A 21,776-nucleotide genomic window follows, 5' to 3' on the forward strand; every position below is an offset into this window, starting at 1 on the left:
TCCTCAAGGACAATGGTGGTCGCGCCTTCTCGCCCTCTCTGGTCTTCTTCTTCTTCTTTTTCCCGCGTGCCTGCTTACGTTTTTGCCATCCGTGTTCTACGAAGCTCTACGTTACTGCCCTGTACCTTTAAGGAACCCTGCCGCAGCGCTTCTCAAGCTTATAAGATATCAATTATATCTGGTATTACGGGGCTAATTTCCAAGGAGGTAATTTCTAACAAAGTGCGTTTGTCATTACTGCACCGTCGTCCTCATTCGCCGTCGTCCGCAGTCTCATCATTCGTCACGCCACCGGATCTCAGAGGCCTTAGTATAGGCGCAGTGGTATGGCTCTTCACCAACAGATGGCGTCACTAGTATTTGAGAGTTGTGCGTGTGTGAGATAACTTTAATAAGTATCCTGCAAATTGATGGCCTGGGTCTAGGCCGCGCCGGGGGCAGCAGAGAGACCCTGTCTCTCGGTAGCTTCCTGGGCTTGCTGGATGGCCCAAAGTTGGTCCTGAAGATCAGAGCTAGTCAGTGCGGCTCTCCACCGCGCCCTTCGTTTGAGAGTTCTCCATTTTACAAACGAAGATTGTTTATGTCTAGCCTGAACGTCAGTGTCTCTTCGTCGAAACTATCATCATAAGCAATGGCTCGAGCGACGTCCTCTTCTTCCACAGCTGGCTCCGTTGCCGCTCATCATTCCAGCGTAGAGTTTCACTTCTCTTCTGTCGTCGTAATGGGGACGCCGCGTTTATGGGGGTATGAGCCATTGCTTAAAAGGGTATCAGGCATTCGTTGTCTTACGTGACGGACAGATTTAATTTTGAAGCAATTTCATTTTGAAGAATCGCAAGCGGCAATGGCGGGCGGATGCTGCTAACCACGCCGCCGAGCAAACTCGAGGACATCAGACACGAACGACAACGGTGCACTGCGGGCATACTGTCAGTGACGTCGTACTCTCCGTCGCAGCCGTCGCATCATGGCTATAGTTTAGGTGCAGCGAGGACAAGCTTCGCTTACCTCCATTTTCCGGTAGGCGAAGGGTTGGTTTATTTTTTTAATGCCGTGTGCCAGCTGAGTCTGTGAATTGCGCACTCCAACATAGGCAATGTAAGCGAGTGCGCTTCATGCAAAGTTTCCTATACAAAAACTACTAGATCAGCATAGGAATGATAGCTACTGCGCGGATTTGCTTAAATTTCGTCATTGAAGCTTTTAACGATTTTGCAACATTGCAAATAAAGCGTATTCAATAGAATATTGCATTACACGATAATGCATGTCTGCATGGTCATATATCTGTATGTATTTTCGATTTAGGACTTCGATGCACGTGCCTCCATGCATGTGCGGACATTTGATTGGGCTATAGGCTTACCGCTTTTACCGCGATTGTCAGACTGCGCGAATCGGTTTATTCGCCGTGTAAATCAGTGTCAGCACGTGCATTAGCACGGGCAGTCACGTTATGCGCCGAACCAACACTTTCCAGAGAAATGGGTGAACATGTCTGCGAGGACATTTCATTGGGCTACAGGCTTACCATTTTTCCCGGGATTGTAAATCTGCGCGAATCGGTTTATTCGTCGTGTAAATCGGCGTCAGCACGTGCATTAGCACGGGCATCTTCTTCTGTCTTCTTTCTGGGGTTTTACGTGCCAAAACCAGTTCTGATTATGAGGCACGCCGTAGTGGAGGGCTCCGGATTAATTTTTACCACCTGGGGTTCTTTAGCGTGCACTACAACGCAAGCACACGGGTGTTTCTGCATTTCACCTTCATCGAAATGCGGCCGCCGTGGCCGGGATTCAATACCGCGATCTCGTGCTCAGCAGCGCAACGCCTTAGCTGGCTGAGCCACCGCGGCGGGTCATTTGCACGGGCAGTCACGTTTATGCGCCGAACCAATGCTTTCCAGAGAGAGAGAGAGAGAGAGAGAGACTTTCAATTTTTATTGGTGCCAGCAATTCACGAGGGCGGACACAGCCTCCCTCCGCCTAGCAGACAGCCGAGATTCCCTGGGTCTCAACGGCTGCCTCGGCTAGCTGGACGGCCCAGACCTGGTCTTGCTGGTCTGAGCTGAGCAGCAGGGTCTCCCACTACTGCCGGTTTTGAATTTTGCGACCCCCGAAAGGAGCCGCCTTCGAACATGCCCATAGAATATGTGGCAGATCCGCCCTACCTTTACATAATTTGCATTGATCGTTGTATTGCCCTGTATAATATCTGCTGCAGGCCACCGGGTTTGGATACATGTTTGTTTGCAGGAGGCGCCAGGCCACCGCCTGTTTCCTGGTTAGCGCGGGATGAGATGGTGGGTCCCGTGCCCTTCCCAGCCGATAGTAATCGGTTATTTCTTTGTAGCTGACCATGCGGTCTCCTCTCGTTCCCGGCTGGGCCGGCTCACTTGCTCGGCGAGTAAGTCCTCGAGCTACGTTGTGAGCCGCCTCGTTGCCGGGGAGAGAGGAGTGCGCGGGTGCCCAAATAATTTGGATCGGCTCGCGATGACGGTCGCTGTTAGTGTTTAGAATTTTGAGCGCCTCTGGCGAGATGCATCCTTTCGCGAAATTATGAACTGCAATTTTTGAGTCGCTTATCATAACTCTCGCTTTGGTGGAGGCCACCGCTAATGCTATGGCGGCTTCCTCCACAACTTCGGCGTTGTCCGTTCTCACAGTGCCGCTCGCGAAGGGTTCTCCGTCCGCGTTTACCGCTACTACGGATGCATCCCTTTGCGTTCTCTGTATTCCACGGTGTCTACGTAGGCCACGCCCTCTGAAATGAGGGAACTTGGCTGCGAGGACATTTCATTGGGGCTTGCCGTCTTTCCCGCGTTTGTCAGTTTGCGCAAATCGGTTTATTCATCGTGCAAATCAGCGTCAGCACGTGCATTACCACGGGCAGTCACGTTTATGCGCCGAACCAATGCTTTCCAGAGAAATGAGGGAACATGGCTGCGCGGACATTTCATTGGGCTATAGGCTTACCGTTTTTCCCGCGATTGTCAATCTGCGCGAATCGGTTTATTCGTCGTGTAAATCAGCGTCAGCACGTGCATTAGCACGGGCAGTCACGTTGATGCGCCGAACCAATGCTTTCCAGAGAAATGAGGGAACATGGCTGCGCGGACATTTCATTGGGCTATAGGCTTACCGTTTTTCCCGCGATTGTCAATCTGCGCGAATTTGTTTATTCGTCGTGTAAATCAGCGTCAGCACGTGCATTAGCACGGGCAGTCACGTTGATGCGCCGAACCAATGCTTTCCAGAGAAATGAGGGAACATGGCTGCGCGGACATTTCATTGGGCTATAGGCTTACCGTTTTTCCCGCGATTGTCAATCTGCGCGAATCGGTTTATTCGTCGTGTAAATCAGCGTCAGCACGTGCATTAGCACGGGCAGTCACGTTGATGCGCCGAACCAATGCTTTCCACAGAAATCAGGGAACATGGCTGCGCGGACATTTCATTGGGCTATAGGCTTACCGTTTTTCCCGCGATTGTCAATCTGCGCGAATCGGTTTATTCGTCGTGTAAATCAGCGTCAGCACGTGCATTAGCACGGGCAGTCACGTTGATGCGCCGAACCAATGCTTTCCAGAGAAATCAGGGAACATGGCTGCGCGGACATTTCATTGGGCTATAGGCTTACCGTTTTTCCCGCGATTGTCAATCTGCGCGAATCGGTTTATTCGTCGTGTAAATCAGCGTCAGCACGTGCATTAGCACGGGCAGTCACGTTGATGCGCCGAACCAATGCTTTCCACAGAAATCAGGGAACATGGCTGCGCGGACATTTCATTGGGCTATAGGCTTACCGTTTTTCCCGCGATTGTCAATCTGCGCGAATTTGTTTATTCGTCGTGTAAATCAGCGTCAGCACGTGCATTAGCACGGGCAGTCACGTTGATGCGCCGAACCAATGCTTTCCACAGAAATCAGGGAACATGGCTGCGCGGACATTTCATTGGGCTATAGGCTTACCGTTTTTCCCGCGATTGTCAATCTGCGCGAATTTGTTTATTCGTCGTGTAAATCAGCGTCAGCACGTGCATTAGCACGGGCAGTCACGTTGATGCGCCGAACCAATGCTTTCCACAGAAATCAGGGAACATGGCTGCGCGGACATTTCATTGGGCTATAGGCTTACCGTTTTTCCCGCGATTGTCAATCTGCGCGAATTTGTTTATTCGTCGTGTAAATCAGCGTCAGCACGTGCATTAGCACGGGCAGTCACGTTGATGCGCCGAACCAATGCTTTCCACAGAAATCAGGGAACATGGCTGCGCGGACATTTCATTGGGCTATAGGCTTACCGTTTTTCCCGCGATTGTCAATCTGCGCGAATTTGTTTATTCGTCGTGTAAATCAGCGTCAGCACGTGCATTAGCACGGGCAGTCACGTTGATGCGCCGAACCAATGCTTTCCAGAGAAATCAGGGAACATGGCTGCGCGGACATTTCATTGGGCTATAGGCTTACCGTTTTTCCCGCGATTGTCAATCTGCGCGAATTTGTTTATTCGTCGTGTAAATCAGCGTCAGCACGTGCATTAGCACGGGCAGTCACGTTGATGCGCCGAACCAATGCTTTCCACAGAAATCAGGGAACATGGCTGCGCGGACATTTCATTGGGCTATAGGCTTACCGTTTTTCCCGCGATTGTCAATCTGCGCGAATTTGTTTATTCGTCGTGTAAATCAGCGTCAGCACGTGCATTAGCACGGGCAGTCACGTTGATGCGCCGAACCAATGCTTTCCAGAGAAATCAGGGAACATGGCTGCGCGGACATTTCATTGGGCTATAGGCTTACCGTTTTTCCCGCGATTGTCAATCTGCGCGAATTTGTTTATTCGTCGTGTAAATCAGCGTCAGCACGTGCATTAGCACGGGCAGTCACGTTGATGCGCCGAACCAATGCTTTCCAGAGAAATCAGGGAACATGGCTGCGCGGACATTTCATTGGGCTATAGGCTTACCGTTTTTCCCGCGATTGTCAATCTGCGCGAATTTGTTTATTCGTCGTGTAAATCAGCGTCAGCACGTGCATTAGCACGGGCAGTCACGTTGATGCGCCGAACCAATGCTTTCCAGCAGAAATCAGGGAACATGGCTGCGCGGACATTTCATTGGGCTATAGGCTTACCGTTTTTCCCGCGATTGTCAATCTGCGCGAATCTGTTTATTCGTCGTGTAAATCAGCGTCAGCACGTGCATTAGCACGGGCAGTCACGTTGATGCGCCGAACCAATGCTTTCCAGAGAAATCAGGGAACATGGCTGCGCGGACATTTCATTGGGCTATAGGCTTACCGTTTTTCCCGCGATTGTCAATCTGCGCGAATTTGTTTATTCGTCGTGTAAATCAGCGTCAGCACGTGCATTAGCACGGGCAGTCACGTTGATGCGCCGAACCAATGCTTTCCAGAGAAATCAGGGAACATGGCTGCGCGGACATTTCATTGGGCTATAGGCTTACCGTTTTTCCCGCGATTGTCAATCTGCGCGAATTTGTTTATTCGTCGTGTAAATCAGCGTCAGCACGTGCATTAGCACGGGCAGTCACGTTGATGCGCCGAACCAATGCTTTCCAGAGAAATCAGGGAACATGGCTGCGCGGACATTTCATTGGGCTATAGGCTTACCGTTTTTCCCGCGATTGTCAATCTGCGCGAATCGGTTTATTCGTCGTGTAAATCAGCGTCAGCACGTGCATTAGCACGGGCAGTCACGTTGATGCGCCGAACCAATGCTTTCCACAGAAATCAGGGAACATGGCTGCGCGGACATTTCATTGGGCTATAGGCTTACCGTTTTTCCCGCGATTGTCAATCTGCGCGAATTTGTTTATTCGTCGTGTAAATCAGCGTCAGCACGTGCATTAGCACGGGCAGTCACGTTGATGCGCCGAACCAATGCTTTCCACAGAAATCAGGGAACATGGCTGCGCGGACATTTCATTGGGCTATAGGCTTACCGTTTTTCCCGCGATTGTCAATCTGCGCGAATTTGTTTATTCGTCGTGTAAATCAGCGTCAGCACGTGCATTAGCACGGGCAGTCACGTTGATGCGCCGAACCAATGCTTTCCACAGAAATCAGGGAACATGGCTGCGCGGACATTTCATTGGGCTATAGGCTTACCGTTTTTCCCGCGATTGTCAATCTGCGCGAATCTGTTTATTCGTCGTGTAAATCAGCGTCAGCACGTGCATTAGCACGGGCAGTCACGTTGATGCGCCGAACCAATGCTTTCCAGAGAAATCAGGGAACATGGCTGCGCGGACATTTCATTGGGCTATAGGCTTACCGTTTTTCCCGCGATTGTCAATCTGCGCGAATTGTTTATTCGTCGTGTAAATCAGCGTCAGCACGTGCATTAGCACGGGCAGTCACGTTGATGCGCCGAACCAATGCTTTCCAGAGAAATGAGGGAACATGGCTGCGCGGACATTTCATTGGGCTATAGGCTTACCGTTTTTCCCGCGATTGTCAATCTGCGCGAATTTGTTTATTCGTCGTGTAAATCAGCGTCAGCACGTGCATTAGCACGGGCAGTCACGTTGATGCGCCGAACCAATGCTTTCCAGAGAAATCAGGGAACATGGCTGCGCGGACATTTCATTGGGCTATAGGCTTACCGTTTTTCCCGCGATTGTCAATCTGCGCGAATTTGTTTATTCGTCGTGTAAATCAGCGTCAGCACGTGCATTAGCACGGGCAGTCACGTTGATGCGCCGAACCAATGCTTTCCAGAGAAATCAGGGAACATGGCTGCGCGGACATTTCATTGGGCTATAGGCTTACCGTTTTTCCCGCGATTGTCAATCTGCGCGAATTTGTTTATTCGTCGTGTAAATCAGCGTCAGCACGTGCATTAGCACGGGCAGTCACGTTGATGCGCCGAACCAATGCTTTCCAGAGAAATCAGGGAACATGGCTGCGCGGACATTTCATTGGGCTATAGGCTTACCGTTTTTCCCGCGATTGTCAATCTGCGCGAATTTGTTTATTCGTCGTGTAAATCAGCGTCAGCACGTGCATTAGCACGGGCAGTCACGTTGATGCGCCGAACCAATGCTTTCCAGAGAAATCAGGGAACATGGCTGCGCGGACATTTCATTGGGCTATAGGCTTACCGTTTTTCCCGCGATTGTCAATCTGCGCGAATTTGTTTATTCGTCGTGTAAATCAGCGTCAGCACGTGCATTAGCACGGGCAGTCACGTTGATGCGCCGAACCAATGCTTTCCACAGAAATCAGGGAACATGGCTGCGCGGACATTTCATTGGGCTATAGGCTTACCGTTTTTCCCGCGATTGTCAATCTGCGCGAATTTGTTTATTCGTCGTGTAAATCAGCGTCAGCACGTGCATTAGCACGGGCAGTCACGTTGATGCGCCGAACCAATGCTTTCCACAGAAATCAGGGAACATGGCTGCGCGGACATTTCATTGGGCTATAGGCTTACCGTTTTTCCCGCGATTGTCAATCTGCGCGAATTTGTTTATTCGTCGTGTAAATCAGCGTCAGCACGTGCATTAGCACGGGCAGTCACGTTGATGCGCCGAACCAATGCTTTCCAGAGAAATCAGGGAACATGGCTGCGCGGACATTTCATTGGGCTATAGGCTTACCGTTTTTCCCGCGATTGTCAATCTGCGCGAATTTGTTTATTCGTCGTGTAAATCAGCGTCAGCACGTGCATTAGCACGGGCAGTCACGTTGATGCGCCGAACCAATGCTTTCCACAGAAATCAGGGAACATGGCTGCGCGGACATTTCATTGGGCTATAGGCTTACCGTTTTTCCCGCGATTGTCAATCTGCGCGAATTTGTTTATTCGTCGTGTAAATCAGCGTCAGCACGTGCATTAGCACGGGCAGTCACGTTGATGCGCCGAACCAATGCTTTCCAGAGAAATCAGGGAACATGGCTGCGCGGACATTTCATTGGGCTATAGGCTTACCGTTTTTCCCGCGATTGTCAATCTGCGCGAATTGGTTTATTCGTCGTGTAAATCAGCGTCAGCACGTGCATTAGCACGGGCAGTCACGTTTATGCGCCGAACCAATGCTTTCCACAGAAATCAGGGAACATGGCTGCGCGGACATTTCATTGGGCTATAGGCTTACCGTTTTTCCCGCGATTGTCAATCTGCGCGAATTTGTTTATTCGTCGTGTAAATCAGCGTCAGCACGTGCATTAGCACGGGCAGTCACGTTGATGCGCCGAACCAATGCTTTCCACAGAAATCAGGGAACATGGCTGCGCGGACATTTCATTGGGCTATAGGCTTACCGTTTTTCCCGCGATTGTCAATCTGCGCGAATCTGTTTATTCGTCGTGTAAATCAGCGTCAGCACGTGCATTAGCACGGGCAGTCACGTTGATGCGCCGAACCAATGCTTTCCACAGAAATCAGGGAACATGGCTGCGCGGACATTTCATTGGGCTATAGGCTTACCGTTTTTCCCGCGATTGTCAATCTGCGCGAATTTGTTTATTCGTCGTGTAAATCAGCGTCAGCACGTGCATTAGCACGGGCAGTCACGTTGATGCGCCGAACCAATGCTTTCCACAGAAATCAGGGAACATGGCTGCGCGGACATTTCATTGGGCTATAGGCTTACCGTTTTTCCCGCGATTGTCAATCTGCGCGAATTTGTTTATTCGTCGTGTAAATCAGCGTCAGCACGTGCATTAGCACGGGCAGTCACGTTGATGCGCCGAACCAATGCTTTCCACAGAAATCAGGGAACATGGCTGCGCGGACATTTCATTGGGCTATAGGCTTACCGTTTTTCCCGCGATTGTCAATCTGCGCGAATCAGTTTATTCGTCGTGTAAATCAGCGTCAGCACGTGCATTAGCACGGGCAGTCACGTTGATGCGCCGAACCAATGCTTTCCACAGAAATAAAGGGAACATGGCTGCGCGGACATTTCATTGGGCTATAGGCTTACCGTTTTTCCCGCGATTGTCAATCTGCGCGAATTTGTTTATTCGTCGTGTAAATCAGCGTCAGCACGTGCATTAGCACGGGCAGTCACGTTGATGCGCCGAACCAATGCTTTCCACAGAAATCAGGGAACATGGCTGCGCGGACATTTCATTGGGCTATAGGCTTACCGTTTTTCCCGCGATTGTCAATCTGCGCGAATTTGTTTATTCGTCGTGTAAATCAGCGTCAGCACGTGCATTAGCACGGGCAGTCACGTTGATGCGCCGAACCAATGCTTTCCAGAGAAATCAGGGAACATGGCTGCGCGGACATTTCATTGGGCTATAGGCTTACCGTTTTTCCCGCGATTGTCAATCTGCGCGAATTTGTTTATTCGTCGTGTAAATCAGCGTCAGCACGTGCATTAGCACGGGCAGTCACGTTGATGCGCCGAACCAATGCTTTCCACAGAAATCAGGGAACATGGCTGCGCGGACATTTCATTGGGCTATAGGCTTACCGTTTTTCCCGCGATTGTCAATCTGCGCGAATTTGTTTATTCGTCGTGTAAATCAGCGTCAGCACGTGCATTAGCACGGGCAGTCACGTTGATGCGCCGAACCAATGCTTTCCACAGAAATCAGGGAACATGGCTGCGCGGACATTTCATTGGGCTATAGGCTTACCGTTTTTCCCGCGATTGTCAATCTGCGCGAATTTGTTTATTCGTCGTGTAAATCAGCGTCAGCACGTGCATTAGCACGGGCAGTCACGTTGATGCGCCGAACCAATGCTTTCCACAGAAATCAGGGAACATGGCTGCGCGGACATTTCATTGGGCTATAGGCTTACCGTTTTTCCCGCGATTGTCAATCTGCGCGAATCGGTTTATTCGTCGTGTAAATCAGCGTCAGCACGTGCATTAGCACGGGCAGTCACGTTGATGCGCCGAACCAATGCTTTCCACAGAAATCAGGGAACATGGCTGCGCGGACATTTCATTGGGCTATAGGCTTACCGTTTTTCCCGCGATTGTCAATCTGCGCGAATCTGTTTATTCGTCGTGTAAATCAGCGTCAGCACGTGCATTAGCACGGGCAGTCACGTTGATGCGCCGAACCAATGCTTTCCACAGAAATCAGGGAACATGGCTGCGCGGACATTTCATTGGGCTATAGGCTTACCGTTTTTCCCGCGATTGTCAATCTGCGCGAATTTGTTTATTCGTCGTGTAAATCAGCGTCAGCACGTGCATTAGCACGGGCAGTCACGTTGATGCGCCGAACCAATGCTTTCCACAGAAATCAGGGAACATGGCTGCGCGGACATTTCATTGGGCTATAGGCTTACCGTTTTTCCCGCGATTGTCAATCTGCGCGAATCGGTTTATTCGTCGTGTAAATCAGCGTCAGCACGTGCCTTAGCACGGGTAGTCACGTTTATGCGCCGAACCAACGCTTTTCAGAGAAATGAGGGAACATGTCTGCGCGGACATTTCAAACGGTAAGCTTATACCCCCATTTCATGGGGTTATAGGCTTACCGTCTTTTAGTTTATTTTATTTATTTATTTTTTCATTTCTTTCTACGAAAACCGATCTGCGCATGTCCGTTTATTCGTCGTGTAAGTTGACGTCAGCATGTGCAATATCAGGGGTAGGGATGTATGCTCCGAACCACAGCTTTCCTAAGTGATTGGACCTGGATTCACTGACCTTGTAATGGTTATAGGCACATATCTTTTTTCTGGGATAGCCAATCTACGCAAGCCCTATTATTCACCGCGTAAGATGACGTCAGCACGTGAATTATAAGGGGTGGTTATGCGTGCGCAAAATGAGGATACGGAAACACTGAATGTTTATCAGTTTCAATTGTGTGTTAACAAGAAACGAGGGTTATAAGGGCCGATAATAAGTGCAGAAGGTGAAAATAGGGGTCTCGGTGGCATAAGCCACCACTTCGTTTCACTACACACGTGCGTGCGCACGCACGCACACACACACACACACATACGTACACCCGTGAGCAAAGTATACGGACCACAGGGTCGCCGAAAAAACTTAATTTCTTCGTAATTAACAATGATAAACTGGAATTGACGACTATGAGAGCACCAAGACGTAGGCGGCATTTTCATGACCTCCATAACATGTTTTACCCGCGTCAGAACCCATTTCAGTGGTTTCTGAGTGCCAATCTTTTTTCGCTGAGTCATTGTCACTTTTGCTGAATCATGCTCATGACTATGACTTCTACCACCATCCTATAGTGTTTCCTTCACTTAGTACCCACGTCAGAACCCAGTTTGAGTGGTTCATGAGTGTTATTTTTTGCGGAGTCATTGTCATTTTTGCTGAGTCATGCTCATGACTATTACTTCTAGCACCATCCTTTACTTTTGCCTTCACTTAGTACCCACGTCGGAACCCAGTTTGAGTGGTTCACGAGTGTTTTTTTTTGCGGAGTCATTGTCATTTTTGCTGAGTCATGCTCATGACTATTACTTCTAGCACCATCCTTACTTTTGCCTTCACTTAGTACCCACGTCCGAACCCATTTCATCGGTTTCTGGGTGTTAATCTTTTTCGCTTAGTAAGTCATTTTTGTTGAGTCATGCTCATGACTATGCCTTCTACCACCACCCTTTAGTACCCACGTCAGAACCCAATTTGAGTGGTTCATGAGTGTTAATCTTTTTTTGATGAGTCATTGTCATTTTTGCTGAGTCATGCTCATGACTATGACTTCTACCATTATCCTTTAGTGTTTCCTTCACTTACTATTCACGTCAGAATCCATTTGAGGGGTTTTTGAGTGTTAATCTTTTTTCGCTGAGCCATTCTCATTTTTGCTGAGTCATGCTCATGACTATGACTTCTAGCACCAACCTTTACTTTTGCCGTCACTTAGTACCCACGTCTGAACCCATTTCAGTGGTTTTTGAGTGTTAATGTTTTTTCGCTGGGTCATTGTCTTTTAGGCGGCTGTTTTATGACCTACATGACACGCATGTAATGACATTCATGTCATGTCCTACCGTTTATGTTCGCCATACACTCTTGTCATATTATGCCAATTTTGGTAAATATCAAGTTATCGAACGACCATGAGAGCACCAAGACGTAGGCGGCTAATAGATAGATAGATAGATAGATAGATAGATAGATAGATAGATAGATAGATAGATAGATAGATAGATAGATAGATAGATAGATAGATAGATAGATAGATAGATAGATAGATAGATACTGTCAAAGTGGCAAATGTTTGCCAAGAAATGCTTCGCATTTAAAGTCAGCATTATCACGCAACCCCTGGTCCGTATACTTTTGCTCACGGATGCACACGCACGCACGCACGCACGCACGCACATACGTACATACACACACACACACACACACACATATAGAGACGCTGGCACAATATTTCTTTATTTCTTTATTTGCATTTATTTATTTACTCTGTTCATTGACAAGCGCCAATGCTTAACACATATATACCGCGATTACTACGACATTCCGAGCGCTCAAGCCTTTCTCGTAAGCGCCGCAATGTACACCCAGACGGCGAGCACACCGGACGGGTAGGGATGGATGTGGACGGCCAAGGCAAACTCCACGTTTCTGGCCTCTGTCAGGTGAACTCCGGTGGACAGCACGGTCTCTATGACTGTCTCCACATCGGTGAAGCTCATCGACAGCGGGAAACCACTCATCTGAAAAACGAGAAGCATTACGATATTACTATTTATTACAGCGAAGCTGTTAAGGGCTAGGTTCCCCAGATCGCGTCCGCGTGTAGAAAAAAACTATCATCATCAGCATCATCTCGAGCGTCGTCGTCTTCCGCAGCTGGCTCGTTGGCGCCCCTCGGGTTGCGCTCGTGCTGTTGGATGCCGTACCGAGCACGAGCGCGTGCCGAGCACGTGGCATGACATCCAACGACACGTATAACAAGACCGCGTAGAACAATAAAAATAAAACCACTCCCCTACCGGGGAGGGGCACGCGAAGCCTGTAAAACCCTAGGGGAGGGGTTGGTTAGTTTTTTGAGCGTTTGAGACACATTAAAGAGACATGATTGTTGGTGAATGAGAAACGGTTGTCTATTGTTGAGGTTGCAGGCTGACGTTGTCGGTTGGGTTGGTGTAGCTGTTTCATACACAGTCCCAAAGCGTTGACCCTTGGCAGTTTCGCCACTGCACAGTGGGGGCAGGCTTGCTGTAAGCAGCGAGTTCGGCAGAACGAACCAAACGCGGCCTCCCCATCTGACTGCGGGGCCTGAACTAGCAGTACACGGAGGACGCGAGGCGAGCGAACACGCAATCACACCCTTTCCCTCCTCCATTCATAATTTCCAAACCCTTTGTAGGTAAGGCCACCTCTATGTGAGACATGTTCGTTTGCCGAGCGTGCACTGAAGAGCATGCACGTTGTACGGGCGCGCGCCTAGCGCCGCGTCTACTTCTTTACGCACATAAAACCCCGCTTTAAAGGGCGCGTATGATGAACCGGCAGTGGCTGAATCGGTTAGGGTCGTGGTCTCGCAACCCGAAGGTCGGTGGTTCGATTAATTCCCCAGTCTGACGAGCAATTTTTATTTTCGCGCGGCTTGTGCTTTTTCGTATGCCAACACCAACACGGACGCCGACACCAGTAAGGCAATACAAGCTTCCCTTGAAAATGTTCGGCTCCATGTGCATGGCGGTTTGGCTCCATGTGCGTGGCAGTTTTCCCGCCAGCTGTGCCTTAGCACAGGTGTCAAAACGGGTGATGGATGGCTCATTGTTATACCCCTCGCCACTGCCGATGCCTCTTTCACAAGTGTCGCGATACTCGGCGGCGGCACGTCCCACCAATCGTTGTCCCCCTTTGTCTCGTGACGTAGAGATCGCGCTAGCGCTGTTATCAGCAGTTGCCCTTTTGACTCGCTATGGGACGGACGCTCATTTTAACCACATCTTGCAGGATCCTGACGATGCCGTGCAGTGTGTCGCGACTATGAACGCTGTGGCTCATACACTAGTCTATGACGATGGGGCGGACTTGGCGCAGCAAACGGACTGCTTGGCCATCGTGCCGGGCAAAAACAAGACGCCGGCGTCCTTGCTCTTTCACGAACATGCCGAAGAGGCTCAATATAGTCAATAATGATAATATATAAATTCACTGTAGCAGACCCACCTTAGTCACAGCTTCGTTGGCTTCCATCTTCGCAGTAGTGGTGGGGCTCTGATTTTTTTTTTCTTTCTTTTGAAGGATTAGTGCGAAGCGTTATGGGGATAAAGCCTCAGGTTTCTTCATACGTCGGTCCAGGTAGTGCGGTTTAATTTTGACCGACAAATTAGCGTTAGTGAGCGCAACTCTTTTCGGCGTGAGAAAAAAAAAAGTCGTATACCAAATTGATCACCCTTACACAGTCATATTCATCCATCTGGTAACACCTTGCAGAACCTCAAACGATGCTGAATGCCCAGTTACCTTCAGAATGCCTCGAGTATAGCATCAATTCTCACCAGCGCTTGGAATCGGCGTAACGTTCTCTATAACATATGGATCAGCATCCTTTGCGAGCTCAACCCAGTTTGCGATGTTTGTTTTACCTCTTTCAAGGTAAACTCGGGGTACTGGCTGTGTGCCACGAGGTATATGTGCCGCCCTTCAATGGCGCCCTTCAATGTTCAGTCAATCTTATCTGAATAGATATTCGGGAACGCCCCGCGCGCGGACTTCCCGGCGGCGCCACCAGATGGCGAAACGTGTCCAGGGGAACGCGCGACAGAGTAGCGCGGCTGCATTAATCTCCTCATACACGACGTGTTTCGGCGGTGGCATTACGGTGTATCGCTTCATTGCTTCAATGCTAATCGCATTAACGTCGACAGTCACTGTGAAATTATTTCTGCCAGAAGTTTTCAAAATATTTGCACTTTACGCGTTGATGAATGAAATCGAATAAGAGAGTTTGCCTCCATCAGTCACTAAAGCCCAACTCTTTTCTTCTTCTTTCTTTTCTTTTTTTTTGAACTGCCACAGATTTTCCAGACTCAGAGCGGGCTAAATAGCAGGAAACAAAAATCACCTTGTAAGAAGTGAGTATCTCGGAGAGTTCCTGGATGTCGTCGGTGCTGGTCGATGTCGACGCCATGGACTCGAGCCTGCAGAAAAGGTTGTGCGAAAGTTGAACAGGCGGACTCTGCGGTGGAAACGTCTCGTGCTTCTGTTGTAGATGGGAGCGTGTGCTTCCGAAAAAAAAAACCGAAAGGCTCTTCCTTGAAATCGGGTTTGTACAATCACAGGACAGGGTCCAAGGACTGCGACCTGGAAACGTACTTGGGTGTGATAAAATAAATACAGAAATAGAAACCAAATCTGTTCTTGTTCTACTTGGAAGAGGAGGCAAAAGGAAGAGATACTACCTATAGAACAATATCCGTAGCTTAATGGTACGGCTGGCCCATTCTCACATGGTAGCAACAATGCATTAACTGATTTTACAAGCTTATCCTTGACAAAGAGAAGCATTTGATTATTGTAATGTATTAGTGCTGACGTACGGAAGTGGAACTTCGAGCTGAAGATAACATACTTGAAAGCAAGCTAGGAAGCTCTAAATGAGCACTGGAGCTGAAACTGGTAGGTCCGTAACGCTAACAAATATAACGACAGCCGTCTGAGTTGTAGATCAAGGGCGGGTTGATTATACCATAGCTGTGGTTAAAAGCAAAGCACGTGGAGCTCTACATCGTCCCAATATGTGTTCCACGGGAAGGAAAACGCCCTCGAAGGTATACAAAGGGTCAGAGGAGCGATGCAATTAGGAAAAAATTCCGGCATGCGATTACATTGACTGGTTAGTAGGGTTTTATGTCTCTATAAGCAACCCAGCTAGGGTTGTGAGGGAGGACCGCAGTCTAACGCTCCTTCTTAGTCTTGAACACGTTAGCTTCATTTTAATGTTTCATTTCACGCTCGGAAAATCACTTTTGTGTAGCACGTACTGAGCAACAGAAATCTGTATCGGGCGTTTTTCATATTGCTCGACAATTTTATAATTGATACTTTTCATCCAATTGTATTATTTGAGAAGTTGGTTAATTAATTAAGACTAATTATCTAATTAAGCGGAATGCAAAAGATAATCTGAGCATCTCCAAGCGACGGAAACAACGTTACCTTGGTTCTGTCCACCTACGTGGCACTTGCATATTTTTAAATCTTGGTGCGTGATAGTTGGGACAGCCTATATATAGAGCCTGTGTGACACCACATATATTTACCCCACACAGTTGCCAACCGGCTGTAAAGACTTACGGATAGATTTGGTTTGAACGACTCGGTTATAAAGAGACATTGGTATTTTAGTCCGGCGTTGTTCTCCGCGCATGGTTACCAACTGGAACACTACAGATGCCGATGTGGCGCGGCGCTTGCCTGGGCAGTATCTTGCGGAGCACCTGGCTCGCGTAGCGGTTCCAGGAGGTGCGGAACCGCTTGCGCCACTTCATCACGCTCTCCTTCAGCGCATACTCGATCTTCTGCTGCAGCCGGGTCACGTACGAGTGGTCCGTCGGCTCGTACGAGAGCTCGCTCGGCTGCGACACGATGGAGGAAAGAAGCATTTCGCTACAGGCGTATATTAAAATAGGAACACTTTTCCAACGCGAAATTAGAAATGGGCTCGTTGAAAATATCTAATCAAACGCACGTGCATGGTTCTCAGAATGAAAGCATATAATGCTTGGGACTCATCATGTGCTACAACGCACCTGAACGGAGTCGAGAGTCGGCGGCCCTTTTCCCTTGGCGAAGAACGGCTTCCAGTGACTCGACTTGCTCAAGTTGTAAGAAAGCCTCGAAGGGTGCTCGTGCTTCTGCACGTTGGCCCAGATCTGGAAAGATACAACGGGACGGTATTGCGCGATTTTGTTGCGCGTAAGTAACTTCGGCTATCGTGCGCCAAGCAATAGATTAAAAATCATGAGCCGATCCACTCTGTGAAGGTGGATGACCAGCGATTCTGTTTCGCACACGACAGGGAGGTTACACAGAATTGGGAGGCGGCGTATCGTCCGGAATCCCGAGGAGCAACGCGCCTACGAAGAGCGACGCCAGTAGCAGAGACGAGAATGCAATCGTCGCCGGGAAGCTGCGCACGGCACGCGGCCTCCCCATTACGACGAGAGAAGAAAGTGAAATTCAAAATGGATAACGGCACCTTGTCTTATATACACGCGCGACGGTGCAGCCGCCCCGGGAGAGCGGCAGGAAACTAGGCACGCAAGCGGTTGGAACGCCGACAATGAAAGGGCGCCGTGCGAACGTAGACATGGGCCGGCCTTTTGGGCTAAGATCCTATCGTAATTTTCCGTTGTTATACCGTTGCTCCTGGGACCTCTTTGGGTCGCAGGTGTGACAAGGGTGATCAAGGGCGCGTTACACGGTCCCCGAGTCCACAGGGGAATGTGCCATTGCGATTGGACCCTTTCTGCACTATGACCAGGATCGGCCCACATTTGTGCACACGCACACGAAAAATGCACGGAAACCTAGCCATAAACAGCTTCGCTGTAGAAGCAGACACAGATGGCGCTGACGTACCATGAAATGACGACACTCCTTTATATTCAACAAACGTCGTTGAAATCGGTTGGACGGATGCCGAGCGAATTCCTTTCTCCGTTCTTCGTGTATTTGGCTGATCTCGGGCCCATACTCTATTTCCGAATTTTAATACGCGTTAAACAGAGAGGATACAGAAGATATGTTCTCATTGAGCAGCTCTTTGACCCATTTACGGTTACGCATTGCCGTTTTAGCAAAGTACCGTGAATAAAGCGCGTACAGACAACGCTGGTGGTGTCACGTGGCGACGCTGTACTTCGACCGTTCAGGAGAATAGCGTTGAAACATGGCAGGCTAAAAGGCCAAGCTAAAACTTCACAAAACATGGAGTTCTGGCCTTTCTGAACACGTAGTGCCGAAGCGCTAGTAGCGACGACTTGTGGCGGTTTATTCAACTACGCAGTGTAGCTAGGAAACATTCTCCGTTTCCTATTGTTGTCATTCAAGGACAAACACAAAATAAAACAATACATTCATGATCATGCTTTTGCCGACGTCTTTACACAAGTTACTGAGTAGAACATAGCCCGCCATTGAAATAATGACATGATCTTAAATTTTAAAGAATGATGCGAGTGCGCATTTGTCTGCACATTGCAGGTCTTGTCCCTGTGAACCACTGTTTTTTATGTCAGGATCCTAGGCAGAAGCAAGAAAAAAACCGCACGTGACCTGTTAGAGGCCTATCATATCCAAATCACTGGTCTAGCCTGCGTGAGTCAAACTACTGTTAGGCTTTATGATTCGGAATTGAGATTGGTAAGCATCTGAAAGTGACAACACTAGCTTCGGCTGACTGGCGCTCTTTGTGTGTTTCTATGCGTTTGCGCATGTGTATGTTTGTGTATATATGGGATGCCCTGCTTCGGAACAAAAAGTTGTAGGCGTAGCGCTCGTCTTTCATTTCCTCTCGCCTCTCACTGTTATCTATTATTTTTCGAGTTATGGCGCTACAAAGATCATGTTAAGTAACTCGCCCAAGAAGAAGTTATTCTGAATTATATTGAAATAATAGTTCAGTACGCTCCGGCTGATATCAACGTCACCAGATGGCACCACGATCGCTTCTGCGAGATGGGGAACAAGTTTGCCGCAGGCATAGGTAACTTCACAAGCTAAAGAGCAGAGATATGCAGAATGTTAGATTACGTTATGGTAGCACGTAAGCGGCTCACACAGGCTAGCTGACTATTTCTTACCGCCCCGATTCAAAATAGATGCCATTAGTGGTCATCATAATCAACTCATACCTATATCCGGCATTCCGGCATTCCGTAAATGGCAATACAATTTACAGACGAGCTAAAACTGGGGAGTTTCAGCTTATTCGTAAACGCGTTAACATTAACGTTCGTAGAATAACGTGTACCCGGAGACGTTGACGGCAGCAAGAACAATGGTCACATCTTGCGACACTTAGTGCAACCAAAGCACGTTGGTCACTTTTTCCTGTTAAGTGGTTGCTCTTGCCGAAGAAAAAAAAAGGCTGCATGTTAACGATTACGCCGTTGTTGACAGTCTAGAAATAAAATTATGGGGTTTTGCGTGCCAAAACCACAATCTGATTATGAGGCACGCCGTAGTGAAGGACTCCGCAATAATTTCGACCACCTGGGGTTCTTTAACGTGCACCTAAACCTAAGTACACGGGTGCTCTCGCAATTCGCCCCCATCGAAATGCGGCCGCCGTGGCCGGGATTCGATCCCACGACCTCGTGCTTAGCAGTCCAACACCATTTCCACTAAGCAACCATGGCGGGTGTTGGCAGTTCACACCAGCAGCTACATATAATATAGTTGGTTGAAGCAATAAAACGTCTGTGTATCCTCTCTGGTTAAACTGCGCACAACCAGGTGGCGCCACCAACCAGGCCACTCAAGTTTACGTCTCGGGATACCCGGTATTCGGCCAAGTTCAGCACGTTTACTGACAAGCTTTTCTTTAAGGTTTCTTTATCGAGATCCTCACTTTATTTTTTTTTTTTCTTTTTTTTGTACGAGCAGCACTCACGTTGTCGGTGCCGACGAGGCACCCGACGGTCTGCAGCGGCCCGTAGCTGTCGGTGGCGCTGTACGAACGTCCCGTGACGGCGTTCCAGATGCGCACGTCGCCGTCGCGGTTCCTACCGGCGCGCTGCTCGAGGGTGAGCACGTACGCTGTCTGGCCCTCGGGTATGCCGCTGCCCAGCAACAGGTACGCCTCGGTGCCCAGGTGCAAGAAGTAGTTGCAGAGCAACAGGGCGTGCTCCTCTTCGTCACCCGTCAGCACGCGCAGGAATTGCTGCGGAAGATAGCGTGCAAAGTATTGGGCACGCAGATTCCAGAGCCCTTGCCAATCTACAATCTAATCTAGAATATAGCGCACAATCTCGACCAGGATAGCGCATCGAGCGCCCTCTAATGAAGCCAGCCTTGTCCCGGAAGTTGGTGCTTCGCGTGCACGGCAGTCGGCATTTCTGATTTTCTTGCCTTGAAATACCTGCCCGTCCTGCCGTAACTATCGAAACAGGCCTTCGAAGAAGTCTTTTGGGAAGAAGTGCAGAATTTTCCACCGCAGCGCCGAACGCGTCGCAATCTTGAATGGCGCACGCTCGAAAGCACTGGTGATTGAGAAAACGTTTTAGGTAAGGAAAAAAAATATCTTACACAGATTCAGATTACCGTAAAAGCTCTTACCGGACATGTAGAGACAACGACGACCCATAAAACGCGGAAAGCCACGAAGAAAAATTGTGTCACGACCACTACACTATCTGACTGCACGCACTAGTAAGTGCAGCATACACCCTGCTTCCGGGACAAGCCGCTGCACGAAACCGCACTTCTGCTGGCTTCACCTGCTCCCGGCTCGGGCAACGGCGAAGCGGCAACCAGCAAACGATTATACAGTGGAATCTCGTCAACACTATTCTGCATAATACGTCTTTCCGGGATAATACGTTTCTTTTCTTTCCCCGATAATAGGATTTCGTTGGATAATACGTTCCATTATACGATTTACGGATACGCTTTATTTTCCCCGTTCCCGTGAAGACCGTATCAACGAGATTCCACCGTGAAGATAACTGAGGCCCACTTTGTTCTTCAAATGCTTTTGAATAAGTAGTGTACTCACGTCGCAGGTGCTCCAAATGTCACAAAGCCCTGGAAACAGCACGCTATCTGACAGCGTCGGTATCAAGGACACGAAGCGAGCAGCCAGCGCCTGTAATAAAAAAACACTGCCGATTGCACATACACAATGTCCTGCTTAATACACGGCAACACAGATATGATTTTGCTGGGCATCTACCGAAGTGATCTTTGTGATGTTATGTTGCATTACGAAGAACAAATGTAAATCTGTTGGCTGTTGGGATTATACCTTTTCTAACTAGGCCATGAATGGTCTTTTTAAAAACAAATTCGCAGAATACACAAAAATAGAAAGCATCAAGATTGCGACACTCTGATTCATCAATTAGCAACGCAATATCACGACATGAAGAGCTCTACGCTTGTACGTCACATGTGTGCGTTTCAATCGACTTAAATGATGCAGTTTACAAAGCATTACTATATCTTTCTGGCCGAGAGTCACAGGGTTGTAAACATTCTGCTTAGATCTTTTTAACGTTTACCAATATCCAGCAACTTATTTATTAAATTACTGAGGCTTAAGCCAGAACTTTGATTCACATAGTCGCTAGAATTGAGCTTTTTCTGTTAAATGCAGAAAATTTCATTCAAATCGCTTGGGCCGCGGTTCTCTTGATGAGACGAATTCGGCTTTTCACACGTACCCAAATCGGGAAATTAGTGTGGGCCTATAGGAAAAGGTTCCTCTTCGCATCCAAAAAAAAAAACTTATATCAAACGAAAGGTAAACTGCTTCGAAATCTTCGAACTGCTTCGAAAGGCTCGAAGCAGTTCAAAATCGCTCAGCGCGTTTCACAGTGTCGAACTATCATCGAACATCCAACGTAACTACCATGAAAAATAGCCTTAATCTCCCTTGCCTTGTCATGCGCAGGAAATTATCTCGCCTCGGCCTTTTCCGAGATATCTGTTATCACAATCGCGCGCTTAAATTGTGCAGGATACAGCCTGCTCCTTTCATATCTACACGACTTGATCCCCATTGCAAAGTTCATGTTCCTCGAGAAAACGCGGTAATATATTCCCATTCAAAAAAAATCTACTAAAAGCTTGCCGTGACTGGAATCACCTTCCCGGTTATT

At 48.6% G+C, this 21,776-nt stretch overlaps 1 protein-coding gene across 1 annotated transcript in view; it reads right to left on the reverse strand.

Moving 5' to 3' along the window:
* Positions 1-12,378: 12,378 nt before the first annotated feature.
* The window catches only part of LOC119430900 (coiled-coil and C2 domain-containing protein 2A-like), a 38,337-nt gene continuing 28,939 nt past the window's right edge, over positions 12,379-21,776 (reverse strand). The window contains exons 19-24 of the mRNA XM_049657105.1: positions 20,672-20,761; positions 19,568-19,837; positions 16,701-16,823; positions 16,366-16,526; positions 15,014-15,089; positions 12,379-12,647 (exon numbers count right to left, since the gene is read on the reverse strand). Coding sequence (XP_049513062.1) covers positions 12,459-12,647; positions 15,014-15,089; positions 16,366-16,526; positions 16,701-16,823; positions 19,568-19,837; positions 20,672-20,761 — 909 coding nt within the window. The 3' untranslated portion in view covers positions 12,379-12,458. The remainder of the gene's footprint in view (positions 12,648-15,013; positions 15,090-16,365; positions 16,527-16,700; positions 16,824-19,567; positions 19,838-20,671; positions 20,762-21,776) is intronic.

The sequence above is a fragment of the Dermacentor silvarum genome, chromosome 10 (genome assembly GCF_013339745.2).
Source record: "Dermacentor silvarum isolate Dsil-2018 chromosome 10, BIME_Dsil_1.4, whole genome shotgun sequence".
NCBI classification, from domain to species: domain Eukaryota; kingdom Metazoa; phylum Arthropoda; class Arachnida; order Ixodida; family Ixodidae; genus Dermacentor; species Dermacentor silvarum.